Raw genomic sequence first — 26,821 nt, 5'->3', positions numbered from 1 at the left:
TTTGTGTGACTCATCTGTAATGAATTCCTTTTAATACTTTTTAGGGCTCCATGTATCAATAGGTAAACACTGAACCATTGTAGGATCACTTTGTTGTCCATCTGTCTGTCTGTCTGTCTGTCAAGACCTCTTTTTCTCAGGAACATATCAAGTTAAAATTTATGTTGGTGGTGTAAAAAATTTAAGTATCTACACTAATGCAATAAAAAGACACTGCCATTTAAGTCACGCATTTTGATACTCGCAAACTGACTCATCAAAACCTATAGATGAAGTATCTATATACACAATTAAGTTCGTACAGAACCCTCAGAGTGATAGTCCTTGCACTTGTCTGGTCTGTTTTAGAATTTAAGCAATGGAAAGTCCTGGTTGAAATATCAACAGTTATGAAAAGGGTAGATTGCGATGAGTTGTAGACAGGCAAAATGAAAAGACTGTTGCACACTAAGCTTTTGGTCAAAGCTTCCTTCAGAAAAGCAAGGAAAACACACACATACATTCACTCTTCATGTTCACATGACCACTATCTCTGGCCAGACTGCAAGTGATGGGTTCAATGAAAGCATCAAGTGGGAGTGGGACAGGGAAGGGGAAGGGATAGCAGAGAATGGGTGGGGGAGGGGTGGGACAAGAAACCGTGAACCGCACTCTCTGGAACAGAGTGCAGGGACTGGAAAGCAGCAGGACAAGGCTGTAGTGGCAGTGGCAGGAGGCTGTGAGAGGGAAGAGGTGGAGGGCATGGAACAGAAAAGGAGAGGAGCATAGATATGAAACGACTGGTAGATGCTTTGGAGGACAGTAGCACACAATGACAGTTAGGGGATGCGAATTGGGAGGAGGTTATATGACAGAGGAGGCAAAAACTGTTGGGTGGAGGTTGTGGGGACAGTATGTTACCGTAAGTTGAAGCCTGGATGATTTTGGTGGCAAAGAATGTGTTGTAAGGCTGACTCCAATCTGCACAGTCCAGAAAATCCGGTGGTGGAGGCAACAGTGCAGACGAACCTGGTTGTGAAGTAGCCATTAAAACAAAGTACGTTACGTTCAACTGCATGTCATGCCACAGGGTGGTCCACTTTGTTCTTGGACGCAGTTTGGTGGTGGCCTGGCTGGTAGACAGCTGGTTGGTAGTCATAACAATTTAAAAAGCTGTGCAATGATTGTGGCAGAACTGGTATCTGACATGGCTGCTTTGACAGGTGGCCCAGCCTCTTTGGAGTAAGGATAAGTCTGTGACAGGACTGGAACAGGAAGCGTTGGGTGTGTGGATGTCTTGCATCTGGGTCTTTCACACAGATGTGATCCTTGTGGCAAGGGGCTGGAATTGGGATTGGCATAGGGATGGAGTAGGATTGTGGAGGTTGACTGAGCAAAACGGAACACTACTTGTGGAAGAATGAGTAGGATCTTGGACAGGATGTGCTTCATTTCAGGACATGATGATAGATAATCAAAGACATAAGAAAGGATGTGGTTCAGGCACTCCAATCTGGGGTGTTATAGGGTGAGGAAGAGAGTGCTCCTTTGTAGCTGCTTCTTGGAGTTGGTGGGATGTTAGAGATGTTTGGGATATGGTATGGGAAATCTGTTCGCCAACTATGTCTGGGGCATAGTGCCTGTCTGTGAAGGCCTTTATGGGACCTTTGGTGTATTGGGAAAGGGAGTTCTCATCACTGCTGATACCCCATCCCCATGTGGCAGGCTGCATGGAGGTGGAGGGGGGGGGGGGGATTTTTTGGTGCGGAAGAGATGACAGCTATCGAAATGCAGGTGCTGTTGGTGGGTTTAATGAGGACAGAGGTGATTGTGGAGCCATCAGACAGGAGGATGTCAACATGCAGGAAGGTTGTATGATGGGGTGAGGTGGACTATGTGAAGTAAATGAGAGAAAAGATGTTGAGGTTGCGAATGAATGAGGATAGGGTGGCTTGGCCCTGAGTCCAGATCATGAAAATATCATTAATGAACCTGGACCAGACCAGGGGTTTGGCATTTCTGGAGGCTAGACAGGTTTCCTCTACATAGTACATAAACAGGTTGACACAGGAAGGCACCATCTGTGTATCCATGACTTTGCCACAGATTTGTTTGTATATCATCCCTTCAAAGGAGAAGTGTTGTGTGTTAGGATAAAGATACTAAAGTGAATGAGGGATGAGGTAGTGGTTTTGGAATCTGAAGGACACTGGGAGAGGTAGTGTTCAAAGGCAGTGGTGTATAGGGAAGTGGTGTCAACAGTGACAAAAAGGGACCCTGGGGGTAAAGGGGTGGGGATGGTGGAGGGTCGGTGAAGGAGTCGGTTGGTATCTTTGACATGGGAGGCTAGATTTTTGGCAATTGTTTGGAGGTGTTGGTCAATGAGGACTGAAATTCTTTCAGTGGGGGCACAACATCCAGCCACACTGGGGAGTCCAAGATTGTTGGCCTTGTGGATTATGGGGAGCATGTAGGAGGTAGATGTGCATGGTTTCATGGATTCAGGGGAGAGGTTCTGGGAAGGGACTAAGGCTTTAAGCAGGGTTGGAGAGTATCTTGGACTTCTGTGATGGGACCACGCTGGGAGAGTTTGTAGATGGAGGAGTCAGACGACTGGCAGAGGCCTTCTGCTACGCAGTCACTGTGATTCATAATGACATTGGTGGAATCTTTGTCTGCAGATAGGATGATTAAGTGAAGATCTGTTTTGAGGCTGTGTATGGCTGTCCTTTCTTCTGCTGTAAAGTTGGTGTTCTTAGGAAGAGACTTGGGAATGGAGAGTGACACCAAGTTGGAGGAAGGAGGTGCGCCTACTTGAGTGAATGTGTGTGTGTTTTCCTTTCTTTTCTGAAGAAGACTTTGCTGAAAGCATGGTGTGTACCAGTCTTTATGCTATGCCCATCTGCATCTCAGCATTTCATCTATAAGGTGAGTAGCAATCTATCCTTCTCATCCCATCACAGATTTCAGTTGTTTGGTTCTGCCTAACAGTTTTCATTCCATTCTACAACCCTGTAGCATTTTCTGTTGTTACTACTCTCACTATTCTCTAAAGCATTACTCTACTCATTATCTCTTCTCTCTCTCTCTCTCTCTCTCTCTCTCTCTCTCTCTCTCTCTCTCTCTCTCTCTCCCTCCCTCCCCCTCCCCCCGCCCCCAATCGCCTTCCAAACCACACACACAATACACAGCTATGTGGCCACTCAGATTGTTGGCGCAGCTTCTCAAGCTCCAAATTCTTCTCACCGATAATTAAATTATTCGTATTAATCCTACTTCCTCCCTCATCCTCGTGTATCTTCACAAGTTATTTTCTACATCTGCTTGTGCCACACAAACTTGTGGACATCTAACTAACGGAGGGCCCTAACTCCCCACTCTCATCTCTTATCCCACCATGTGAATATTCTCATACCTCAACTGTTCCGTCCTTTTTTCCTCGTGCTTTTATATATTCTTATGTATTTTTGCACATTTTTCTGTATTTGTGGATATTTTTACATATTTACTTTATTTTTATGTATTTGTGAAAATTTTTACATATTTTTGCATCTTTTTTATGTCTTTTGTGCATCTTTTTTTGTTATCCTACACACAACAATGTAATTCCTTCATTTGCCCATTTCCTATATCATTTCCTGTTTCCCTAACACCATAGCAGCCACAATGGACCCCTGCTCCATCTTTTAGCACCAGTTCAGAAAAGTACCTCTCTTTCTGGCTAAAACCCAGTCTCACCTCCTGTTCCTTAAATGCTGCCTAAACCATCGAATTCCCCCCCCCCCAACAGCCTCACAGTAAAAATTCCTTTCTCTGGATGCCACCTTTATTTCACAATGACTTTTACCTTTTGAGATTCTGCAAGTTCACAAACCTGGTACTACGAAAACACATCTACATGGCACAGCCACCCCAAAAACATCTTTGTTCCTTCTGAAAGATACTGCTACTGTGCAATCCCTTCTACACACATCACATCTCTGAGACTCAGTCCCTTGCTCTTCACCTCCTGGAAGAGAATTTCAGAAACCACCACTATTACCCATCTTGCTGACATCCTATTGCCTCCTTGGGACACCGCCATTCAACTCCTATCCTACCCAGAGTGTTCCTGATAGTCCACCCCTCTTAGCATGCAGACCATGCATACCTGAACTTTTCAAATTGCTAAATTCCTCAAAACACTTTACTAACACTCTGCCACCCAGACCCAGAGTTAAAACAATCATGGAACACTGTTGTTAATCTTTCCACCAAAATCTCCAGCCTCCCAGAAGTTTCAACCCTATCCAAAGACCTCGCCCCCTTCAGCCCTACACCCAAATTTAACCATGCTGGACTTCTCAAAGACCCGCTCCCCTTTTCCCAATCCCTGGAATGGAAACACTTCTTTGCCACCCACCCTTCCACCCAAAGCCAACCTCCTCCCAACATTGAACCCTGCCTCTCCCAGTTAACAAAAAATGGCTCTGAGCACTATGTGACTTAACTTCTGAGGTCATCAGTCGCCTAGAACTTAGAACTAATTAAACCTAACTAACCTAAGGACATCACACACATCCATGCCCGAGGCAGGATTCGAACCTGCGACCGGAGCGGTCGCTCAGTTCCAGACTGTAGTGCCTAGAACCGCACGGCCACTCTGGCCGGCGCCCAGTTCACACCAGCATTCAATCATGATCTTCTGTCCCCTGCCCCCCTCCCCATTTAATCACCCCCTGGTCACCTTCCAGGAATTGCTTACCTCCAGCTAGGCCTCACAATCTGTCCCAAAGTCCCTTTATAAGAATACCAACCTTTCAGTAGAAGGAAGGACATCCATACACATCCTCAAAACAGATCCTCATCCAATCATCTTACCTGCAGACAAAGGTTCCTCCACTGCCATTATGAATCACAGTGACTACCTGGTGGAAAGCCTCTATCAATTTTCTTACTACTCCACCTTTAAAATCTGTCAGAGTGATCCCATCCCAGAAGTCCAACATAGCCTCCAATCGCTGCTTAAAGCCTTAGGCCCTTCCCAGAACCTCTCCCCTGAATCCATTTTCCTCCTCACCCCCCATGACACTTCGCACACCCACCTTCTACATGCTCCCCAAAATCCAGAGACCAACAATCCTTGACACTCCATTGTAGCTGGTTATTGTGCCCCCACTGATAGAATTTTGGCACTCACTGACAAAAACCCTCCAACCAATTGCCTAAAATCTAGCACCCCACATCAAAGACACCAACCAGTTCCTTCATCGATTCCCTTTGCCTCCTGGATCACTACTCATCCCTGTTGATGCCACTTTCCCATACACTATTATCCCTCATGCCCATGGTCTTGCCAGTACTGAATACTACCTCTTCCATGGCCTTCAGACTCCAAACCCATTATCTCATTCCTCATATACCTTATGAACTTTATCCACAAAAAGGCCTTCATACACAGACACTAGCCCCAGACCTAATATGCAAACAGATTTTCCTTGCTACATCCCCCCATCCCCAAGCACCAGCTACAAAGGAACACAAATACCCAACACCACCCCAGACTGGAACAACTGAGCCACATCTTTCATCAGGCTTTAATTATCTATCATCGTCCCCTGAAATTCTTCCCACCCCTCCTAAAGTTTTGTTCCATTGTACACCCAACCTCCACAATATCCTAGTCCATCATTGCACCACTCCCAATCCGAGCTCCTTGTCACAGGGACCATATCCCTGTGCAAGACCTGCCTAATCCACCCACCCAGCACTTCATCTTCCAGTCCTGTCCCAGGCTTATCCTACCCCATCAGAGGCTGGGTTACCTGTCAAAGCAGCCATGTCATATACCACCTCTGCTGCAATCACTGCACCAAATGGTGGCCAAGAGCAAAGTGGATCACTCTGTGGCACAACATGCAGCTGGACATAACATGCTTTATTTTAATGGTTGCTTCACAAACCAGGCCATCTGGATCATCCCCTCCACCATCAGGTTTTCTGAACAGTGCAGATGGAAATCATCCTTAGAACACATTCTCTACCCCCAAAGTTAGTTTACTGTCCCCACACTCTCCACCAACAGTTTCCACCCCCTCTGTCCTATAATCTACTCCAACTTCAAGCTGCCTCACCTTCATTGTGCGCCACTCTCCGTCAGTGCACTTAGCAGTCTGCCTCCTCCACAGCCTCTCAACACTTCCTCTGGCAGCATTGTCCTGACACTGTCTAGTCCCTGCACACCCTGTCAGACAGCACAGTTCTCTCCCCCAACTTGTACTCAGTTATCCCTCTCCATTCCCTGTCCCACTTCCGATTGCTCCTTTCATTTAACACAACATTTGAGAGTCTGGACACAGCAGCCATAGTGGCCACACATGCACGAGACCTGCCTGCTTGTGTGAATGTGTGTTTGTTTTCCTTTCTGCCCTGAAGAGGGCTTTGGCTGAAAGCTTGGTGTGTGACAATCTTTTCATTGTGCTTGTCAGGGACTCAATGTGTCATTTTATGGTGAGTAGCAAGCTGTCCTTTTCATAAGTGCTCCTTTTAGAATTTGTTTTGATCCTCTGATGACTTCACTAGATGGTAAATGACTGCTCATCTACAAACAATCTAAGAATATTACTCTCCTAAATCATGTATATGGATTAGGAACAGTGGAGAGCCTATAACACTTTCTTGAAGAACACCAGATACCATTTCTTTTGTACTTGATGAATTCACATCAATTACTGTAAAATGTGATCTTTCTGACTGGAAATCATAAATCCATTTGCAAAAATGAGGCAATACTCCATAGGCATGCAATTTGATTAGAAGCTGATTGAGGGGAACAGTGTCAAAAGCATCCTGAAAATCTACAAATATGTAATTAACTTGAGATCCCAGTTGTTAAGAATGAAAGAGCAAAAAATTACAAAGATCAACAGATGGAATTAATTGTTCTCTACATCAAGAAGCACTTTGTGCTAAATATACAGGCAAGCAGCACATGAGGAAATTAATGGTACAAATATCAAAATTTCCAAAATTAATCCACTGTCAGCTGCAACAGTTTTCGACAGAACTGACCCAAGAGTATGGCAACTTTATACATTACTGGACATGTCACTGGTTAAGTCAAGAGGCACGAGGGAATGATTTTTTTATTTAAAACTCGCTATTGTTGAATTTATGAAGGAAAAAGAAGTGCAGGAATGAGAACTGGAACATCCAAAACAGGCTGCAGACTTCATATTTTAAGAAACACCTTCTTTCTGATTCTAAAAAGAAAAGTATGTATAGAAGGGATAAATTCTGATGAACTCAGTCCAACTCCCTAAGCACACTGTCATTAAAGAAAATGTGAAGTCTGAAGAATTCACTATGGTCTTGAAAGAAATATGCTGATAGTTTCCTAAATGTTTTGAGGACAATGTCAATCTTACATCAGTTTCTGAGCTGTTTTTTGAGACCATTTGCCACTTCAATTGAAAGCTCCACTGTGCAAGTGCAGATGTAAGTGACCTACCTACAAGGTAATTCCTGTTTTAATGATAAATCCTTTTATGTTAAAACTGCCAGGATATCATCAGGATTGTTTTCCTTAGGTAGAGTTTCAAGATCTCCGTAATGAGGTTGCAAAATTGCTACAATATTTTGATTGACAAATCTGTGTGAAAGACTTTTCTTTTTATTATGTAACTAAGTAAGTCATGATTATGTGGCAACCTGAGTGTAAAAATCTATGAAATTGTCTGTGCCTGTCTGTGTGCCAACATTTTGTATCAGATAAAAATTGTATTAGGTCTTCAGCATGCCAAAAACAATTTAATAATACTGAAAATTAGTTTTGTTTGTAATCCATGTAGTTACAAAAAATGAAATATAAAACTAACAATATTATAAAAAGGATAGTTTTACTCCCCATACAGTGGAGATGCTGAATTGCAGATAGACACAACAAAAAGATGGTCAGAAAGTGAGCTTTCGGCCAACAAGGCCTTCCTCGGAGATAGACAAAACACACACACACACACACACACACACACACACACACACACACACACCCCTTGCTGGCCGAAAGCTGGCTATCTGATGGTCTTTTTGTTGTGCCTATCTGCAACTCAGCATCTCCATTAGATGCTGAGTAGCAATTATCCTTTTCATAATATTGTTGCCTTCCATCACGGATTTTCCTTTGTTGAAATGCAAAACTAAGTCGTACGAAGTGCGACTGCACTGTCATTTGAATGTGGTGCATTTGCAGCTTCCCACTCTTCCTCCTCCTCGCATTCAGAAGGCATGACATGGCAGTGGGGCAAATTTGAAGCAAGGCTCATCACTATTGCACTCGTGCCAGGGCAAAGCTCATCAGCCGAATTCTTCCCCACCCCTATTCTACATAGTATCTGTCTCTCTGTACAGATGCTTCTTCAGTGCTGCTGCTGCTCTCACTTAGACTGGCTTCTGCAGAGGGGTTTTGTGAGCAACATATTTTATTTCACTAATAACTCCATGAATACTTTGAAATATGACAATTTTATGAAAAATCTAGGTTTTTTTTAGGATTCAGAAAAGTAGCAATAGGCTATTTAAGTTTTGATCTGGTAAGATAACTTTTGATTTTTGATTTCCTTTGGTATTTTATATGCTCCCCTTAATTTTAATAGATGTACCAATGCCACCTTGTGTGTACAACAGGAGTCAGAAGAACTCATCCATCGAAAATTTCTCAGTATTAGCAATATGTAACAATCGACCAAATGGTCAAGGATAACATCTAACATAATCCTAAGCACAATCAAAAACCAAAGTTACAAATGCAGTGCCACAGCGTGAATCTGGAAATACGGATAAGAAATAAAACTAAAGCACTGTAGAGAGCTATCTGGTAAAAACAATAATAAACAGAACAACTTACTTGACTGGAAAATTCACTATGGTTGGATTTTTTTCAACAAAGAATGTGTTTTTCGTAAACCTCTGAAAAGTAAAGATCACAATTATGAAACAGTTTATTATGATAATTTAATACATTTTTAGCACACTGCTATTAAATTTCCAAAACAAATTATTCCTACATGCTGTTATGACAATGATAAATAAAGATCAGATAATGTATACACATTTAGTATAAACAGACTCAAAACAGTTACTTGAATAATGCCAACTCATTACATGAAGGATTGCTAAAGCAAAATGGCAGATTTTTATCAAACCAGCTGGCAAAAAATACTGTGTCTTGGTAGAAAGGCAAAATAGGAAAGGCGAGAAAAAAGAAATTTGTGTGAGCAGAATAGATCTTTCATTACACAGTGCAGTATACATTGTGTTTAAATTATTGACATATTAGAACTCTATGCTGGACTGCACCTTCTTCTCTGACCTTTGCCTTTTTCAAGGAATTCTTTTGCCAACTGAGCTATCTATGCCTCCTTTCAAGGCCCACTTCAGTCTCTCACTTTGTAAATTCTTTTCATGCTTTCCTGCAAACCTTGCTGCATTTATGCTCCTCAAAGAAAGGATTACCCCCTCCCCCCCCAGGCTGTGTGTTATTTCCAGAATGAATCCTTTACTTTGCCTGTAGTTTGTGCTGAAATCAGACTTCCTGACAGATTCCAGCTGCATACAAAACTGTGACTCATAACCAGACCTTTTCTTTTCTCAGACTTTTCCTTCTATTTCCTCAAATTAATAGTGTGCTGTGAAATAAAAATTTTGTTCAAATTATAACTTCTCCTTTTCTCCTTGGACCTGGGTGAACATGGGAATGTGTATTTGATGCTATGCATGTAGGAGATGACTAAACCATTCAGAAAGAGAGTTTTTTTTAAGGAATGGTATAAGTATATCCATTTCCCCAACTTATATAGTACAACACTTTAGAAATTTATTGGTAACTGAGCGATACCATATTTAACTGAGTATAAGATGACCCTGAACATACAGGTAAGATGACCCCCCCCCCCTTTTTTAGAGGCTCCTTGCTAAAAAATTATTTCTAAGATATTCTGACTAATAAAAATTACAAATTGTTTTATTGAAATAAATGAAATAAAGTATCAGCCAAAAAGTTAACATTATACCTGTTCTAAACTTATGTCATTTATTGACTGTCTACATTTTGATAATACTAGGAGAATTAAATTAAACAAAAAAAAAAGGTTTACATAATTTCCAACATTATGCCCGTTCTAAACATATGTCGTTTATTGATTTTCTTCATTTTGATAATACTAGGAGAATTAAATTAAACAAAAAAGGTTTACATAATTTCTGGAGCATTTTCTTTTCTACCTATTTTGCTTACTACCCCTGTAGTTTGGAGTATCACTATTTTTAATTATCATCATCTAATAGCATAGCTGTGAAATTTATACCTTCATTATCACAAATATCTGGCTTTTCTTCCAAATATATTGCTATTTCTGAGGTCTTTAAAGTGGGACCTATGAACACAGCTGTTCCTTTCTGAATATTATCGGATTTTGCTTCCATACTGTCATGAGAACGTTACAATGTCTCTTGCTGCCACACATATTGCCTGCACGCTGCTCTCTCATTGGCTGTGTAGAACCAGCTGACACATCTCCTTTCAACACGTTAAGTACGCCACAGGCCCCTATTTAGACTTCCACTGTCTCCCGCAGAAATGAATACTATTGTTGAGTATTTGTCCAGTTTTAAAGTCAGTTCGATTCAGACTACAAATAGATTCAGCCAAACCCATGACGGATCTTACCGCTGTAATTTACTCTCGTGGTAACAATTACTTCATTCAATTTGTCGAATTTCCTTTGTTAGACATTTCATTATGGATTAATTTTCTTTCTTCTTTCAACTGAATATTACCATCATGTCTTACAGCTGATTAAGAGCTGGTAACATTTTTAGCCAGTATTCTAATATGTGAACAGTGACCGAATTTCTCATTTGCATTCCACTTTCATCACAACCAAATAAAATATTGGTTTGGGTTCTGAATCAACTAATGTTTTTTAAGGACAACATTTCTGTTTTTGAATGTTACCTTTACTTAAAAAGCAGTATTAATTTTCGTATATGGTATCCATACAAGTATGAGAACTTTTATTGCAAACCTGTACAGATACAATAAAAGTTTGTAGGATAATAGAATTTAATGCTATTTCTTCTTGTGTTTCCCAAAATTATCAAATTTTAATTGGAGCAATAGACTGTTGTTCTTATAAACAGTAGTTCATAGATTCTCATGTATCTCTTGCAGCACTGCACAGGTCAATTTTGCGCGATTGTCCGAGCAACTTTAATACTATATCAAGTGCTTCGGCATTCAGAGAAATCTCAAACCTGCTGGAACGCGAGGATCACTTGCTGAGCCCTGCCCTTCTGAGCTCTTCAAAATAAATCTCTAAATGTAAGACAACACCTATACATGTAAGACTACCCCTATATACTTTACGAAACAAGGTAAAAAATGTTGACCTCAAGAGCAATAGTTTAATTTGCAAATATAAGACGACCCCGTATTTTTGGAATGACGAATTTGGGGAAAAACCTCATCTTATAATCAGGTAAATATGGTAGATGATGTAACCCACAGCTAACATGTCAATTGCACTGGCACCTCGCTATCAATCAAAGTTTGGCTGGATGCAAGGTGCCAGCCTGTCACATGTTATTCAGTCCAATCCTTGCACATGACGGCTACACTTGGCCGCCAGGAGGCAGCACTTTTAGACAGTGCTGACAGCCGTGCATCAAGAGCAGTGTGCACCAGTGCCACCATGCAGAAATGTCACAAATAATTGTATTTAACCCTGAAGCGGAGTGACTTCTGCCTCTTTCTGTAATAGATCACTGTATGTGAAACTGGTTCCAACCCAGCTATGTATTGAACATGTTCATGGTTTCAGAATTAAAGTGATTTCATTTTTATTGGCGTTCCCAGTTAAGAGTGTCACTGCAAAAACAGCAATGAGTAATGTTCATTCTCCACATGTTACGTGCAACTACATGGCGATGTCAACAAGTGCATTCTTGGAGGCCACTCTGCAGAGCTTTTCTACAGCAGCAACTGGCAAACCAGCAGCACTTAGAAATGCAGTTACAGGAACACACTTCCAAGTTAGACAAAGTGTTCACAGGTCTGTTAACGATGCCTCAAACTCTGCTGTCCTGTCCAACTCTGTTCCCCACTTACAATGATGTGGTCAAAGACTGGGACTCATAAGAAACATGCCTATGATGACACCGCACAGCCTTCAAAGTAGTGAACACTGAGTTCATTAAAGTTTTTTGTTGTCATGGATCTCTTCCCCCCTCCCACACCATAAAAGTATCACTTGTTAGGGAAGTTAACACCATTCAGGGTCCTCCATCTCTGTTGTTTGATTCAATGTGTTGTTTGCTGAATTTCTATTAGTGCAAGAATACTCATGTGATCTCTACAAGAAAGGAGTTTTATCAGGGCAGAAAGCCACTCCATTAGTCCTATTGTACTCGGGCTGCGGAAATGCAAGAATTAAGTCGCAACCATTTTGTTACTGCTAAATCTTGGTGGGAGTCGCTATCATACGGGCAGCCCCCGAAGAGGAAGTTGGCCAAAGGGAGTGGCTGTTTAAAGATCCCTCTTTAGAAGTAGTACTCAAGATAGTGTGAGCATTTGAAATTTCTTGTGTCGCTGGCTGTCAATTAGATTCTTCGACTGCCACTGCTACTCTCAACTTAGACAGCAACAGGCACACATTATAGTAATCCTTCAGTGGGGGAGGTCGTGGCAGTGTAGCACAGCTGGCTGCTGCACTCCACACAAACAAGGCCATCACGGAAAAATTTCTACAAGCCCCTGCCCTCCTGACCTCTTCATTTTATTCAACACAACCAGACAACTTATCTGTAACATTGTGTGTTGTGTCTTCTATGTCATAAGATAGGTCACACTGCAATTGTGCGCAACACTCAGCTTCCACTGTGCTACCCCCATCTCAGTCTATGGACATCAATGTTGTTATTCATGCTCGTGAAGATATTGCAACTGTTCCTAACAAACTGTTCATCAATGTGCATACTAACAGTACTTCCCTACACCTCCAAGTGGACTTGGGCACAGCAGCTTCATTCCTGCATTCTAATACTTATGTAACAACTTTATTCCCCCAGCTGATGGCTACTTCGAGCTGTCTTGTCAGTTACACTACAAAGCAGATTCCTATTCTTTGTCAGTTTACTGTAGAAATAACATTTACGGCAGTGGTTCAGACAGTAATATTTCTGGTAGTCCATTTACACAAAATTTGTTTGGTTTGGACAATTTCTGCAATTCAGTTCATTTAGTGTTGGATCTTGTGCCATCACAAACTGAACGATTTGTGCAAGGAAAATTATACCTATCTGTTGCCAGGACTCAGCAAGGCTACTGATTATGTAGTGCACATCACTCTCAAATCTACAGCACAGCCCTGTTTTTTCCATACCAGTTCCCTACCGCTCACACTTCGCACTCAAGCGAAGGAAGAATTAAACAGATTGGCAGCTTTAGGCACCATGGAACCCATTTTGACCAATCAACTGGCTACACCATTTGCCATTAGTAAGACGCTGATGGTCAAACTCCATGTTTGCGGTGAATTTAAGGTCACGGTTAATTCACCGTCCATGGTCGATACATACTCCACTCCTCGCTTGGGCAAACTTGTGATGAAACTGGTGGAAGGACAATATTTTTCTAAACTAGATTTGTTGGAAGCTGCAACTTGATGAAGAATCACTTCAGCTTCTTGTTGTCAACATGTCGTATAGCCTCTACAGGTACAACTGATTGATTTTCAGCATTGCAAACATGCCAACTAGTTTTCATTGTTATTTTGAGCAGCTTACTCAATGAATTCCGTGTGGTATCAATTACCTAACGTTACCAGTTCCACCAGCAACAACCACTTTCACAACCTTCCTCTCTTGTTTCAGACATTGTGTGACACAGGTATTATGTGCAATTTGGGTATGTCACATTTCTTCCAATACTCTACAGAACACTTGAGGGATGTTATTTCTCATCAATGGGATTCAGCCAACCAAAATCACAAAGCAGCTATTCCATCCCTTCCACAACCTATATGAATGTCAAGGAGCTAAAAGCTTTCTTAGGCAAAGTCACATATTACCGTAAGTTCATTCTGCATGCAGCTATGGTTTCATACCCTCTAATTCAACTGCTTTAGAAAGGTGCAGCATTTGAATGGACACCTCACTGCAACCACACATTCAAGACATTGAAAGACGGTGTGGATTCTACCCTGTGCTTGACCACCTATCAGCGGGGGTGCAACGGATGTCTTGCAGTATGGCGTGTGGGCCATGTTGTCTCAATGTCATGCTGATGGTTCTGTACAGCCCATCGACTTTGCGTCAAAGACAATGCACAGAAGAATTACTCTCAAACAGAGAAGGGGACTCTTGCTATTATTTATGCTATCAAGACGTTTCATGTGTTTCTATATCATGTCAAGTTTTATTTGGTGAGTGTTCACAAGCTGTTAGTCTCTCTCTTTAGTCTTGTGGCACACTTGCCAAATAAAACAGCAAATACTCTTCAACGGTAGTCCCTGTATCTTGGTATGTATAATTATGAGAGCCTTTTCCATACTATTGCTTAGCATTCAAACACAGGTCTTTCATTTTTACTGGTGGGATCTGACTCCTTACTTCAATCCGGACGAAGTACTTTGTGTTTACCTAAACAAGGAACTTGACAGACAGTGGATGGATTCCATATTACCAGTTCTCATGTGGCTCAAGCTGTCACCACCAATCCTGTTCTTTGTCAAGTGTGACAATATATTCTGCAAGGGTCGCCAAAATGACCTCCAGCTTGTGCATCAGATCACATCTCCAATTATTTTCTGTTGAGGTACAGGCCCATGCTCATTGATGGTGCCATTTTGTTGTCCACAGAAAACATTATTACCGGGTGATCGTTCTGTCAGCATTCCAACACGACATTTTTCATTTCCTGCAGCAGGATCATTTAGAATACCTTGTACACAAAGATGCTGGCTTGCTGCCATGTCTATTGGCCTCGAATTGACCATGAGACTGAACATTTAATCACTTTTTGTTCTAAATATGCTAGGCACAATGCCTCTCCACGGCAATGTTATTCACAGTGACCTAAGTTGTCACATTGTTTGGAGCTGGGCGCTTCTTGGATACTTATTGCTTTATTTTCATCATTGACTACTCCCACTTTCCATATGCTGTCAACTGTTGTTCCACCACAGCAGACACAACAGTGCGGGCTGTTACTCAGATCTTCTACACCGAAGGTCTGTCCTGCAACCTGGTTAACTGACAACAGTCTGCAATTCATCTCTCAGACATTTCACGATTTTTGTCCACCATGATATTCACAGTGCTCTCGCATCCCCATCCCACTCTCAACTGATTGGGATGCAATTTCAGAAGCAAATGAAGAAGTATATTGGTGACACCCACATGGACGTACATGCTTTCTTAGCACTTGGTGCTGAATCTACTACTCCCCACATCAAGGCCTCCCAGGGCCCCCAACAATGTGCTATATGCCTCCAGTTTGGGCTCACATGTTTGGTTGCTGTGAGCATTTAATTCCTGCAGTAATCTGCAGCCAGTGCAGTCAGCGCATCAGCAGCATCTTCACACTGCAGACAGAAGACAAGCTGATGAGCCGCCACCACAGTCAACTCTGCCACTGAGTGATGGACCAGCCTCTGCTGCCTCCATACACACCGACAAGATTTTGCACTCTTCCCATACCTGGACCTTCTTCCTCACTTCCACCTTCGATGACTTTTCAGCTGATTCTGTCCCCAAATGATACTGCACCTTGCTCACCCTCCTCCATTCTCATTTCCAGCCATCCACCAGTTCATCATGACCTGGGCACAGACAGCCATACACAGCAGCCATAGGCACCACGTGAACAGCAATGTGGACATGCAGCCGACATCCAGCACCACCTTGTGGAAACATGACACGCAATTCTATTTAACCTCAGAGTGGAGTGGCTTCTGTCTCACTTTTTAATGGCTTATGCCCTTGTTAACTTCATATCACTCATGGATCATTATATGTCTAAATGCTGGATGACATAAATGCTAAAGCTCCACAAATGACAATTTGGCAGGAAATACTGACAAACGAGAATGTGAATTCTTTTTCATAAGTTGCCATAATGGATTATATTTTTCAATAATGAAACAAAATTACAGTCACAAAAAGGAGCACACTGAACTGGCATTACAGGACTTGTCAATTATTATGGTCATTTCTTGTGGCAGCTACACTGAGAAGCATCAGAAATTTGTATTTCTCAGGGTTAGTAATTTATCAGAATCACATTAGGAGATTTAATCACTCGAACATGCCATGCACAATTAATAATTTTGCTGTACAAACAAAAATTTAAATCTGAAAATAATGTAACACTCACCTTGATATATAATATGAGGTATGGTGGTAGCTTAGTAATTTCAAACCTCTTCATAAAATTCTCTTTGTATGTCTTATACTCTTTCTCAGTTTGTGCATTGAATTTCTGGAGCAATGTATACAAGTTCACCTGGAAGAAAAACAAATTTAAAATGAGAGAGAAAGAAAGTTTTAACATATTTGAGAACTTATTTTAGTACTTTAATTTTCATTAGGAGAGATTTTTGTTTGGCAGAACCGAAAGGGAACACTGAAACCAGTATAAAAGTAAAATCTTGAAAGTGTGGAAACATGACATAGACAGAGGGACAGTGAGACCAGTTTAACCTTGTCTCCATGCTACCCTGGATATGGGTGCAGTTATGATAGAGGACATGACTAATGAAAAAGTGTTGCCATTACTAACAAAATACAAGTATTTTCTTCCATTGTTTTCTGGCAGTGAAAGACTGCAGTACAACTGCCCAAGACATGGAAATAAAAAAATACAATTGAATTTGAAGTTTTAAATGATTCTTGAAAAAGTTATTTTTCTGTGCAAAGGCCAATTTTTATTTTATGCAACAATAATTATGTAAATTGTGTCTTCAGTGATCATGTCATAGGGAAAAAAATGGATAACAGTTTTGATTATCACGAACATCCTTTGGATTAATCATGCTGGCATCTGTGAACCAAACACTTGTGATATTATATTCAGGTTAGTTCAAAGTTTAAAAACACGTGGTTGCACATATAGCAACATTACTAGTCAAAATGGAAGTTTTCAGTAAAATGAGTTTCCAGAATGAATGGCATAGCTATTTTAGCAGGAACCCTTTATACATTCAGTAAGTTTGTTACAATAGAACAATGAAATTAATTCTCTTTAAATTAATTAACCATCACTCTCACACTGGCTTCATTACTGAATGGAAATTTTCTTTATTTTTATTGTAAAATACTAACAATGAGTAAAATACAACATCAACTTTGCAAGCAATACAAAAAAAGCTGCATTTTCAACAAACAATGGAAATAAGCAAATAAGCATTTGATGCTTTATCGTAATACCTGTGGAATAATGTTCTCTCTAAATTCATCTTTGAACAGAGGTGGAGGTGGCAGGTCACATGTTAGATAGAGAAATGGTGAATCTGTCACCTTCTCTTGATATTCATCTGTAAGCAATAGAGCACTCTTCTGCTCCTCTTCCAACTCTATGGGTGGAATCTTGCGGGTGTAAATTCTCATCGATCCCAGAAAGGAGCGATACACAATGGAAGAATCAGGTTTCTTTGTACCATTCAGAGCTAAGTGTAATGCATTTAGAAACCATGACAGGAAGTCTATAGGGTCACCTAGAAATAAATCAGAACTTTCATGTATAAATAAATCTTATGAGATACAATAAAAACACAATAAAATTGAAATAACATTACCTGATAATACACTGTAACAACATCATTTTTTGATAAGAAATATCTTCTGTGGGATGACGAGTTAAGTAAGTGAAATAACATAAATTGAAGGACTTTCCAAAAATTTGATTAAAACAATATTAAGCTTATACAAGAATATGCAGAAAAGGTTGGGCCTGCCTTATTAGCAGCAAGAACAAAAAGGTAATAAATCAGGGAATAAAACAAGATTTTCCAAAGTCACCAATATTATGTAATATGTACACAGACACAAGAGTAACAATGTACTCTGATAAACAATTCTGAAGGGAACAATGTTATTTTAAATACAGTTTTAATAGCAGATATGGTGACAGGAGGGCATTTGACCACCCCTTAGATTAGCCACGCCAAAGCTGTTAACAACAATACTGACACTGTGCTGATGCAGGAAAAAATGCACAAAAAAAGAAGAATAATGAAAAAGATGACATTTTATCTGTGGATGACTTGGTTATTTTCAGCTGCAATTAGTAACAAATAAGCTGGCTAACACAGCCAAAATTTTTAACTTGAATTTATCTGTAATAATAATCATGACAATAGACTTACAAGGGTAACATCATCATTGGAGGACTAAAATAGCTACATATGATGAAATTACAGAACAAGAGATTAACAATGAAATAAAAACCACAAAGCCTAATACACTGTAACTGTTGGCTATATGCCTGTTCTGTTCAGTTCTGTACGAAAGTAAGCATTTCACCCAGTTTCACAAGATATAGATCAGTATAGTCTCTTACCTTGCTCAATAAACTGAAATTTCTTTTTACTCCACAGGACAACAGCTTGAAGCATTTCATGGGGAGAAACATGTGCCTTAAAGTTACGAGGGTTCCACAGCTTTCGCATAAGCTCTCCAAACCTCTGTACCAGTAAGAATGAACTGTCTCCTGGTGGTCTCTTTATACGAGCATAATTAATTTCACGTAGAAAATAATTTCTTAGTGGCGTTACATGACACAATGCCTGAAAGATAATAATACATTGTCAGGTAGAGATTAATATATACAATAACTGCTCATGTATGTGGTTACATGAATGTGTTAAAAAAAAAAGAAAGAAAAAAACATCCACTCATTACTCACTTACTAATTACAGGAAAATGCAAAACAGTGTTTTATGTACAAGATGGTGAACAATACATACAAGGGAACAATGTTATTTTAAATACAGTTTTAATAGCAGATATGGTGACAGGAGGGCATTTGACCACCCAATTTTTGGTAAAAAATTGTAAGTATGATTTAGCAAACAAAGCTGAAAATCGCCCTAACTGCTGTAAAGCTATTGGCAGCTGTGCATGGATTACCAAGAGACACTTACCAAAGATACTGTCTCCTCTATGAGTAATACAGAACTTATCACGCCATCAACTTAATTGTAAGTGGTGTGTCAGTGGTAGATCTGGGCCTTGGTACAGGGTAGACAGGGACCACAGAGTTCAGGGTATTACAACCATATCCCTAACCAACAAATTTAATGTGTTGTTGTCCACTGAAACTTGGCCAGAGAGAATCACTTCACCTGTTGGGAAACCTAATGTATCCTTTTTCAGATGGAAGCTAGTTCAAAGGGGTACTGGTCTGTTATTCATCATCAGTTTGAACACATGCTGAATAATATTAGGGGAATGGCAGCAACGGAGGGCTTCACTCAAAATGTTGAAGAAGCTTGTCTGACAACCACTGAGGGAAGGTGGTGCAACCAGTGAGAGATTTTGGTGTATTTATCATTTCAGCAACTGGCAGACAAAGTTGGAAACACCATCTTTGCTCATGGACTTTCAAACCTACTACCCAGTCAGAAGGGTTCCTTAGGTAACTCTCCATCTTGTCCAGATGACACAGCTGTAGGATACAATAAAGTCGTAGCACAAGCACCAAAGAAATGCCCACCACTGATGAGAGTATTAAAATCTTTGTGATCAACTGCAGAAGCATTCACAACAAAGTGTCACATTTTGAAGCTCTCCATAAAAGCAGCGGAGCTCACAAGGTACAGAAAACTAGCTAAATGTAAAAACTGATACTTGCACAAATTTGGGATGGATATCAGTGCATGCCGAGTGGATTGGCTAATGGGACATGGAGGTGGTGTATTCGTAACCATACATAAGAACTCAAATTCACCAAAACAGAAATTGAAAGTGCATATTAACAACTTTGTGAAAAGGATAGACTGCTACTCAGCATAGAGATAGTGCAGTGAGTTGCACACAGGCACAATGGAAAGACTGTTACACATTGAGCTTTTGGCCAAAGCCTTCTTCATTAAGGAAAACACACATATTCACAATCGCAAGCACATCTCATACATACATGATTGCTATCTCCAGCTGCTCTGGCCAAAATGCAACTCTGTCATGTTGTGAACAGCAGTTCAGACTGGGGCAGGGGAAGTGGAGGGATAGAAGCATACAGGTGGTGGGAGAGAAGTCAGCACAGCCTGGCAGAGCATGCAGGGACTAGATAGTAACAGGACAAGGCTGTCATGTGCAATGTCAGGAGGCTGTGATGGAGGGAGGAGGGTGGGGGAACAAGGAGTGGAAAAGGAGAGAAGCAGAGAAAGGGAATTGACCTGTGGATGCATTGGCAAAGAGTCGCACACAATGACGGTGAGGAGACAATAATTGGGAGGAGGTGGTAGGTCAGATGAAGCAGAAACTTGGGTGGGGGATGTGAGAATGAATGGCTACCACCAAACTGTGGCCAAGAGAAAAGTTGATCACCCTGTGGCACAACATGCAAGTGAACATAACATGTTTGACTTGAATGGCTGCAATTTGGATCCTCCCCTCCACAACAAGCTTTTCTGAAGTGCCCATATGGCAGTTATCCTTACAACAAATTCTTTGCTCCTGAAATCATCCTCACCTCGACCTATAATAAACTAATGTTGACATTCCAACCTGGATTTTCTATTGCTTGAAACTGCGTATGAAATTGTTTGGGCAGATGTAACTGAAAACTTTAGAGAAAATCTCAGCTCACTAGCACATGTGTGTCCCTGTTTACTGTATCATTCAAGGAGATTTTAAACACCTAATAATCAATTAGGATAATTACAATTTAGTAAGGGGGGATGAGACAAGACAGTCCACAAAAATACTAAATACTTCATCTGAAAATTATTTAGAAGAGATACTTTGTAAACCCACTCATGACAGAAATATACGAGATCTAATGGCAACAAATAGCTATGACTTTTTTGAGGTTGTCCACACTGAAACAAATATCAGTGATCATCAGACAGATGTAGCAACAACAATACCTATAGTACAAAGGACAACTAAAACAAGTAGAAAGATTTACTCATTCAGTTAAACTAGATAACTAAGGAAATAACTGTGAAGTGCACAGTAAAGGTACATTCCATTGTACTATTCATTAGGGTTTGTTCCCGTTCCATTCATGTGTGGAGTGTGGGAGAATAATTGTTTGAATGCCTCTGTGCTTGCTGTAATTGTTCTAATCTTGTCTCACAATCCCTATATGAGTGACAAAATTATGGGGTTGTAGTATGTTCCTAGACTCATCATTTAAAGCCAGTTCTTGAAAGTCTGTTAGTAGACTTTCTCGAGATAGTCTACTTTCAAGAGTCTGCCAGTTCAGTGGCTTCAGCTTTACTGTAACTCTCTCTCTTGGGTCAAACAAACCTGTGATCATTCACGCAGCCCTTATGTGTATATATTCAGTATCCCCCATTAGTCTTATCTGGTGTGGGTCCCACACACTTGAGCAATATTCTAGAATGGGTTGCACGAGTGATTTGTAAGCAACCTCCTGTGTACGCTGATTGTGTTTGCCTGGTATTCTCATAATAAACCAAAATCTACCAACTGTTTTACCCAGGACAGAGCCTAGGTGATCGTTCCATTTCATATCCCTAAAAACTTTACTCCCAGGTATTTGTATGACTTGGCTGATTCCAACTGTGACTCACTGACATTATAGTCATGGGATACTGTGTTTTTTTTTTCAGTTAATTGTGCACAGTTTTACATTTCTGAACATTTAAATCAATGTGCCAATCTTTGTACAAATTTGAAATCTGACTGAATATTTATGGAGCTTCTTTCAGACAGTACTTGATTATAGATAACTACATTACCTCCAAAAAGTCTGAGATTCCTATTAACAATGTCTGCAGGTCATTAATGTGCACAGTGAAAACAAGGGTCCCAATACACTTCCCTCAAGCACACACACAACTACTTTTACATTCTGATGATGACTCTCCACCCAAGATAACATTCTGTGTCCTCCCTGCGAAAAAGTCCTCAATCTAGTCACAAATTTCACTTGGTACCTCATATGATCAAATGTTTGACGATATGCTTAGGTGTGGTGCTGAGTCAAATGCTTTTCAGAAATCAAGAAACACTACATCTACCTGACTAACTTGTTCTAAAGCTTTCGGTACGTCATGTGAGGAAAGTGCAAGTTGGGTCTCACTTGATTGGTGCTTTCAGAATCTATGCTTGTTGGCAAAATGAGACGGTCATTCTGCTCAAATAACTCATTTTGTTTGAGCTCAGAATATGTTATAAGATTCTACAACAAATCAATGTCAAAGATACTGGGTGTCAGTTTTGTGTATCACTTCTACTACTCTTCTTGTAGTTGGGTAGTTCTTCCAACTACTGGGCATGGTTTTTTGTTTGAGGCAACTATGATCAATTATAGTTAGAAGAGGGGCTAACTCAGCTGCAAATTAAATTTAGAATCTGATAGGGATGACATAAAGCCCTGGAGCTTTGTTCAAATTTAACAGTTTCAGCCATTTCTCAACACCACTGACACTACTAGTGATTTCACCCATCTTTTCAGTGGTATGAGGATTAAATTGCAGACATTCTCCTGGGTTTTCCTTTGTAAAGGAACATTAGAAAATGGAGTTAAGCATTTCAGTTTTGCTTTGCTACCCTCAATTTCAGTTCCTACCTCTTTCACTAGAGACAGGATACTAACTTTGGTGCCGTTAACAGTCTTTAAATACGACCAGAATTTCTTTGGGTTTTGTGAAAAATCATTTGACAATATTTTGCTACAGTAGTCATTGAAGGCTTCACGCACTGCCCTCTCACATTTCATTCAGCATCCTTTGCTTCGTTTTATACCTATTGTGCGTAAGCTCTATTTCTTTAGAAGTTTCTTTACTGTGACTGTATACCATTGAGGGCCCCTCTCATTATAAACTGTTCTACTGGGTACTCCAGCACATGGTCAACTATTCTTTTAAACTTGAGCCATAGTTCCTCTGTATACTCCTACACTGTGCTGAAAGCTCCAAACTTCTGACTAAGATATGACACTGTCAACTTTTTATCTAGTTTACTGAACATATATATCTTTCTGCTTGTTTTAGTTGTCCTTCGTACTTTAGTAATCATTGGTGCCACATCCACATCATGGTAACTGATAACATTTTTGATGTGGGCCTCCTCAAAGATGACATTTCTATTTGTTGCCATTACAGCCAACATATTTCCATGGGTTCCAAACTATCTGTTCTAGGTAGTTTTCAGAGAAGGCATTTAGTAATGTCTCACAGGATGTCTTATCACACCCAGCACTAACAAAACTATAATTTTTCCAGTTGATAGTTGGACGATTACAGTGTCCACTGATGATTACAGTAAGACTGCAGAACTCACTTACAAGAGAAGTGAGGTTTTCTCTAGAGTTTCTGATTACATCAGAAGATGAGTATGGTGTGTGCACTTATCATTTTATGCCCACCCCTGATACAGACTATTGCCCAAACAATCTTACATGTAGCTTCAATTTCTATTTTGGTGGATTTAAATTTCTTGTCTACTGCAACAAATACACCACCTCCATTTTCCATTACTCTATCCTTTTTCCCCAAAAATCTCACTGCTACCAATTTCAGCTATCAACCAGCTTTCTGTAACTAGTGTTATGTGAGCTTCACTGCTTCTCAGGAACACTTTGAACTCTGGCACTTTGTTGCAAATGCTATGGCAGTTAACAACTATGATTTTAATTCTCTTACCTATGGAAAGCATTTTTTCTTTCAATCTTACACTGATACTTTTCGGTTTCCTACAACTATCATTATCTGAACTGGATGGAGAGTCACCTAATATAAGAAGTCCTTGTGTGCATCCCACACACAGTCAGCTACCTTGGTAGCAGCCTATGATAAGTAGTGCACACCTGACCCGTTTAGGGGCACCCTACAGTTCTCAACCCTACTGTGCAAGTCCGGGAAGTCACACTCTAATGTGTCACAGAAATTCCAATGTCTCTGGTTCAGTCCTTCTACTCAACTCAGAACCAAGGGACCACAATCAGTTCTGGGGACAATGCTGCAAATTGTGACCTTTGTTGAAACTCCATGTGCAAGGCTCGTCTTGGCAACCTCCTCTGTCAGTTGCTGGAATGATCCAAGTATAGCCTCAGAGTCCCAACAACATGCATCATTTGTTCCAACATGTGCCACAATCTGCAGTTGCTTGCACACTGTTCCCTCAATGGCTGCCAGAATAGCTGGTTCAACATGTTGGATGAGGCCCCCAGGCATACACACTGAGTGCATCTGGTGTCCTTTCCTACTGCTAAGGAGTACCATCATTTGCCGTATGTTTGAACTGCTGACAATTAACAGACCCTCTTGACAGCACACAAAACAAGTTTCCCAAAGCATGGAAGTGAATCCCACTGGCTTAATGCTGAAAGACAGCACCTGAAACACAAAGCTTTACTTGTTGTTAATAATAATTCTGTTTAACACCACCCACTTATTCTCCACCTTGCTTCACAGTTATATATGTATCCATAAGTTTCTAAATTGGAGGATATTTATCCCAATACTTCAAAATTATTTAAATAGACTCATTTCACACAATCCATGCTAACAAAATTGAGTTATAACCATAATATAATGATTGCATACTTCCTTGATTCTTCAGTAATTAACATGCCTTTTAAAATAATATTTAATCATGTCCTACATTTATGGAGTAGAATTTAAACAGTGTTCATTAGCATATTTTATGCTAACAATTACAATGATGAGCCAAAATATTATGGCCATCTGCTTAATAACTTGTTTGTCCATCTTTGGAACAAAATACATCACTGATATTGCACATCAGAGGTCTGACAGTTTGTCAGTAAGTTTGTGGAGGTATGTGGCAATAGACGTCTATGCACAGGTCATGTATTTCACATAACTAATGGGTCACTGATTTGCATACACAGTGATGGTGGTCGATAGCAATCTAGATGGGTTCCATAGGATTTACATCAAGCAAATTTGATCACCGACACATCAGCATGAGTTCACTGGCTCTTCAAACCACAGTAGCACGGTTCTGACTCTAAGACGCGAGCAATCACACTGCTGAGAGGTGACTTCACCATCGGGGAAGATATCAAGCATGAAGGGATGCAGGTGGTTCCAGCTGTCAGTGTGTCTTCGATTACCACCATAGGTCCCATGCAACCCCAGGAGAATGTCTGCCATAGCATAATACTGTTCCCAGCCTGCGTCTGTAGCACACTGCACGTTTCGAGCCACCATTCACCCAAAGAGTCAACATGTTTCCATTGATCGATTGTCGAATTCCAATCGTCCCAAGCCCACTGCAATCATAACTGGCATGTCACTGGTCAACATGTGAACATGTAGGGGTGGTCTGCTGCAGAGCTCCACCGACAATGTATGATGAATAATGTGCTCCAAAACACTTGGGCATGCACCAGCATTGTGCTCTTTTCGCAGAGATGCCACAGGTCATCATCTATCCTATTTTAAAGAGCAGACAAGCCTCTGAACCCCACATTCTGTGAAGAGTCATCAACGTCCAACCATTTAGTGCCTAGTAGTAGCTTCACTGTCCTTCTGTCTCTTTCCGTAGATGCTCACAACACTAGCATGCGAACATTTGACCAGCTTCGCCATTTTTTAGATATACGTTCACAGGCTCTGCAGAATAATAATCTGCGATTCACCAAAGTCACTTATCTCAATGGACTTCCCCATACCTTCGCTAGGGTGATTTCCTGTCGGTATGCTCTGCTTACATTCTTCTGTTACTGGGTTACATGCCTGCAACACCACCAGGCAGCACCCAACGTCATGATGGGCAGTGGTCATAATGTTTTGGCTTATCAATGTAAATCCCTAAATTAAAATAACTTCCAATTGCTGCACATTAGAAAAATAAAACACATTTCTATGACCAGGAAAGTTAGAGCATTAACCCGAAAACACCAAAGGGGAGGAAATGTTACAAGGTAATCGTAAATTATACTACTCCACATTTTATTCAAAAGAAGCCATAATTTATTAGTCATGCATTAGTTGATTACAATTAATAGGTCTTCAATGGTATGTTAAATACCAAATTATGTACAAAATATCCTGTTTTATACCCCAAAGCAATTATAAATTTTATGAGGGTTTAGTAATCTGGGCTTAAATCATTATATTTCAGTGTTTCAGCAAAAGTTAATTAGTAGCGTAAAAATTTTTTTGAGCTTCTCTGTGATTATTTTAATACCAAATGCTTCCATAATACGAAATAATGCTACAGGAATCAGCGAAACATAAGTTACTGCTTGAACAATTTACAAAAAATATCCTGGGAAGTCATTTTGCTATTTAGTAAGTAACTGTCACCTGAAAAAAAAGGTAGCATTTATTTACTTTAGGATCAATATGAGAGCATAAGGGGACTCTCCACTTTGCTGCTTTTCAAAGAGTTTTTGGTTTGGATTGCACAAACAAGACACCTATCACACCAACTTCTTCATATGCAGAAATTAATTAGAGATTTTATGTATCTAGCTATATCAGGTGGCTACAAATTCAACAACCTTAGAAATCTTAATGCAAGTGTCTTCTATCACAACACAATGATTTAACTGCTCTGTTCATCATTCAAAATGATACTGTAAGGTCCTTAGTAGATTATAGACAATGGAAGTAGTAAAAGTATCTATTCACCATATAGTTGA

At 40.3% G+C, this 26,821-nt stretch overlaps 1 protein-coding gene across 1 annotated transcript in view; it reads right to left on the bottom strand.

Annotated features, from left to right (window-relative positions):
- The window catches only part of LOC126092347 (U4/U6.U5 tri-snRNP-associated protein 2), a 60,334-nt gene that overhangs the window by 10,495 nt on the left and 23,018 nt on the right, over nt 1-26,821 (bottom strand). The window contains exons 5-8 of the mRNA XM_049907890.1: nt 18,572-18,797; nt 17,440-17,726; nt 16,388-16,516; nt 8,861-8,922 (exon numbers count right to left, since the gene is read on the bottom strand). Coding sequence (XP_049763847.1) covers nt 8,861-8,922; nt 16,388-16,516; nt 17,440-17,726; nt 18,572-18,797 — 704 coding nt within the window. The remainder of the gene's footprint in view (nt 1-8,860; nt 8,923-16,387; nt 16,517-17,439; nt 17,727-18,571; nt 18,798-26,821) is intronic.

Source organism: Schistocerca cancellata, chromosome 1, assembly GCF_023864275.1.
Source record: "Schistocerca cancellata isolate TAMUIC-IGC-003103 chromosome 1, iqSchCanc2.1, whole genome shotgun sequence".
Taxonomy (NCBI): Eukaryota; Metazoa; Arthropoda; class Insecta; order Orthoptera; family Acrididae; genus Schistocerca; species Schistocerca cancellata.
Note: the sequence above shows the minus strand (reverse complement) of the source record. Positions and strands in the feature narration are given on the sequence as shown.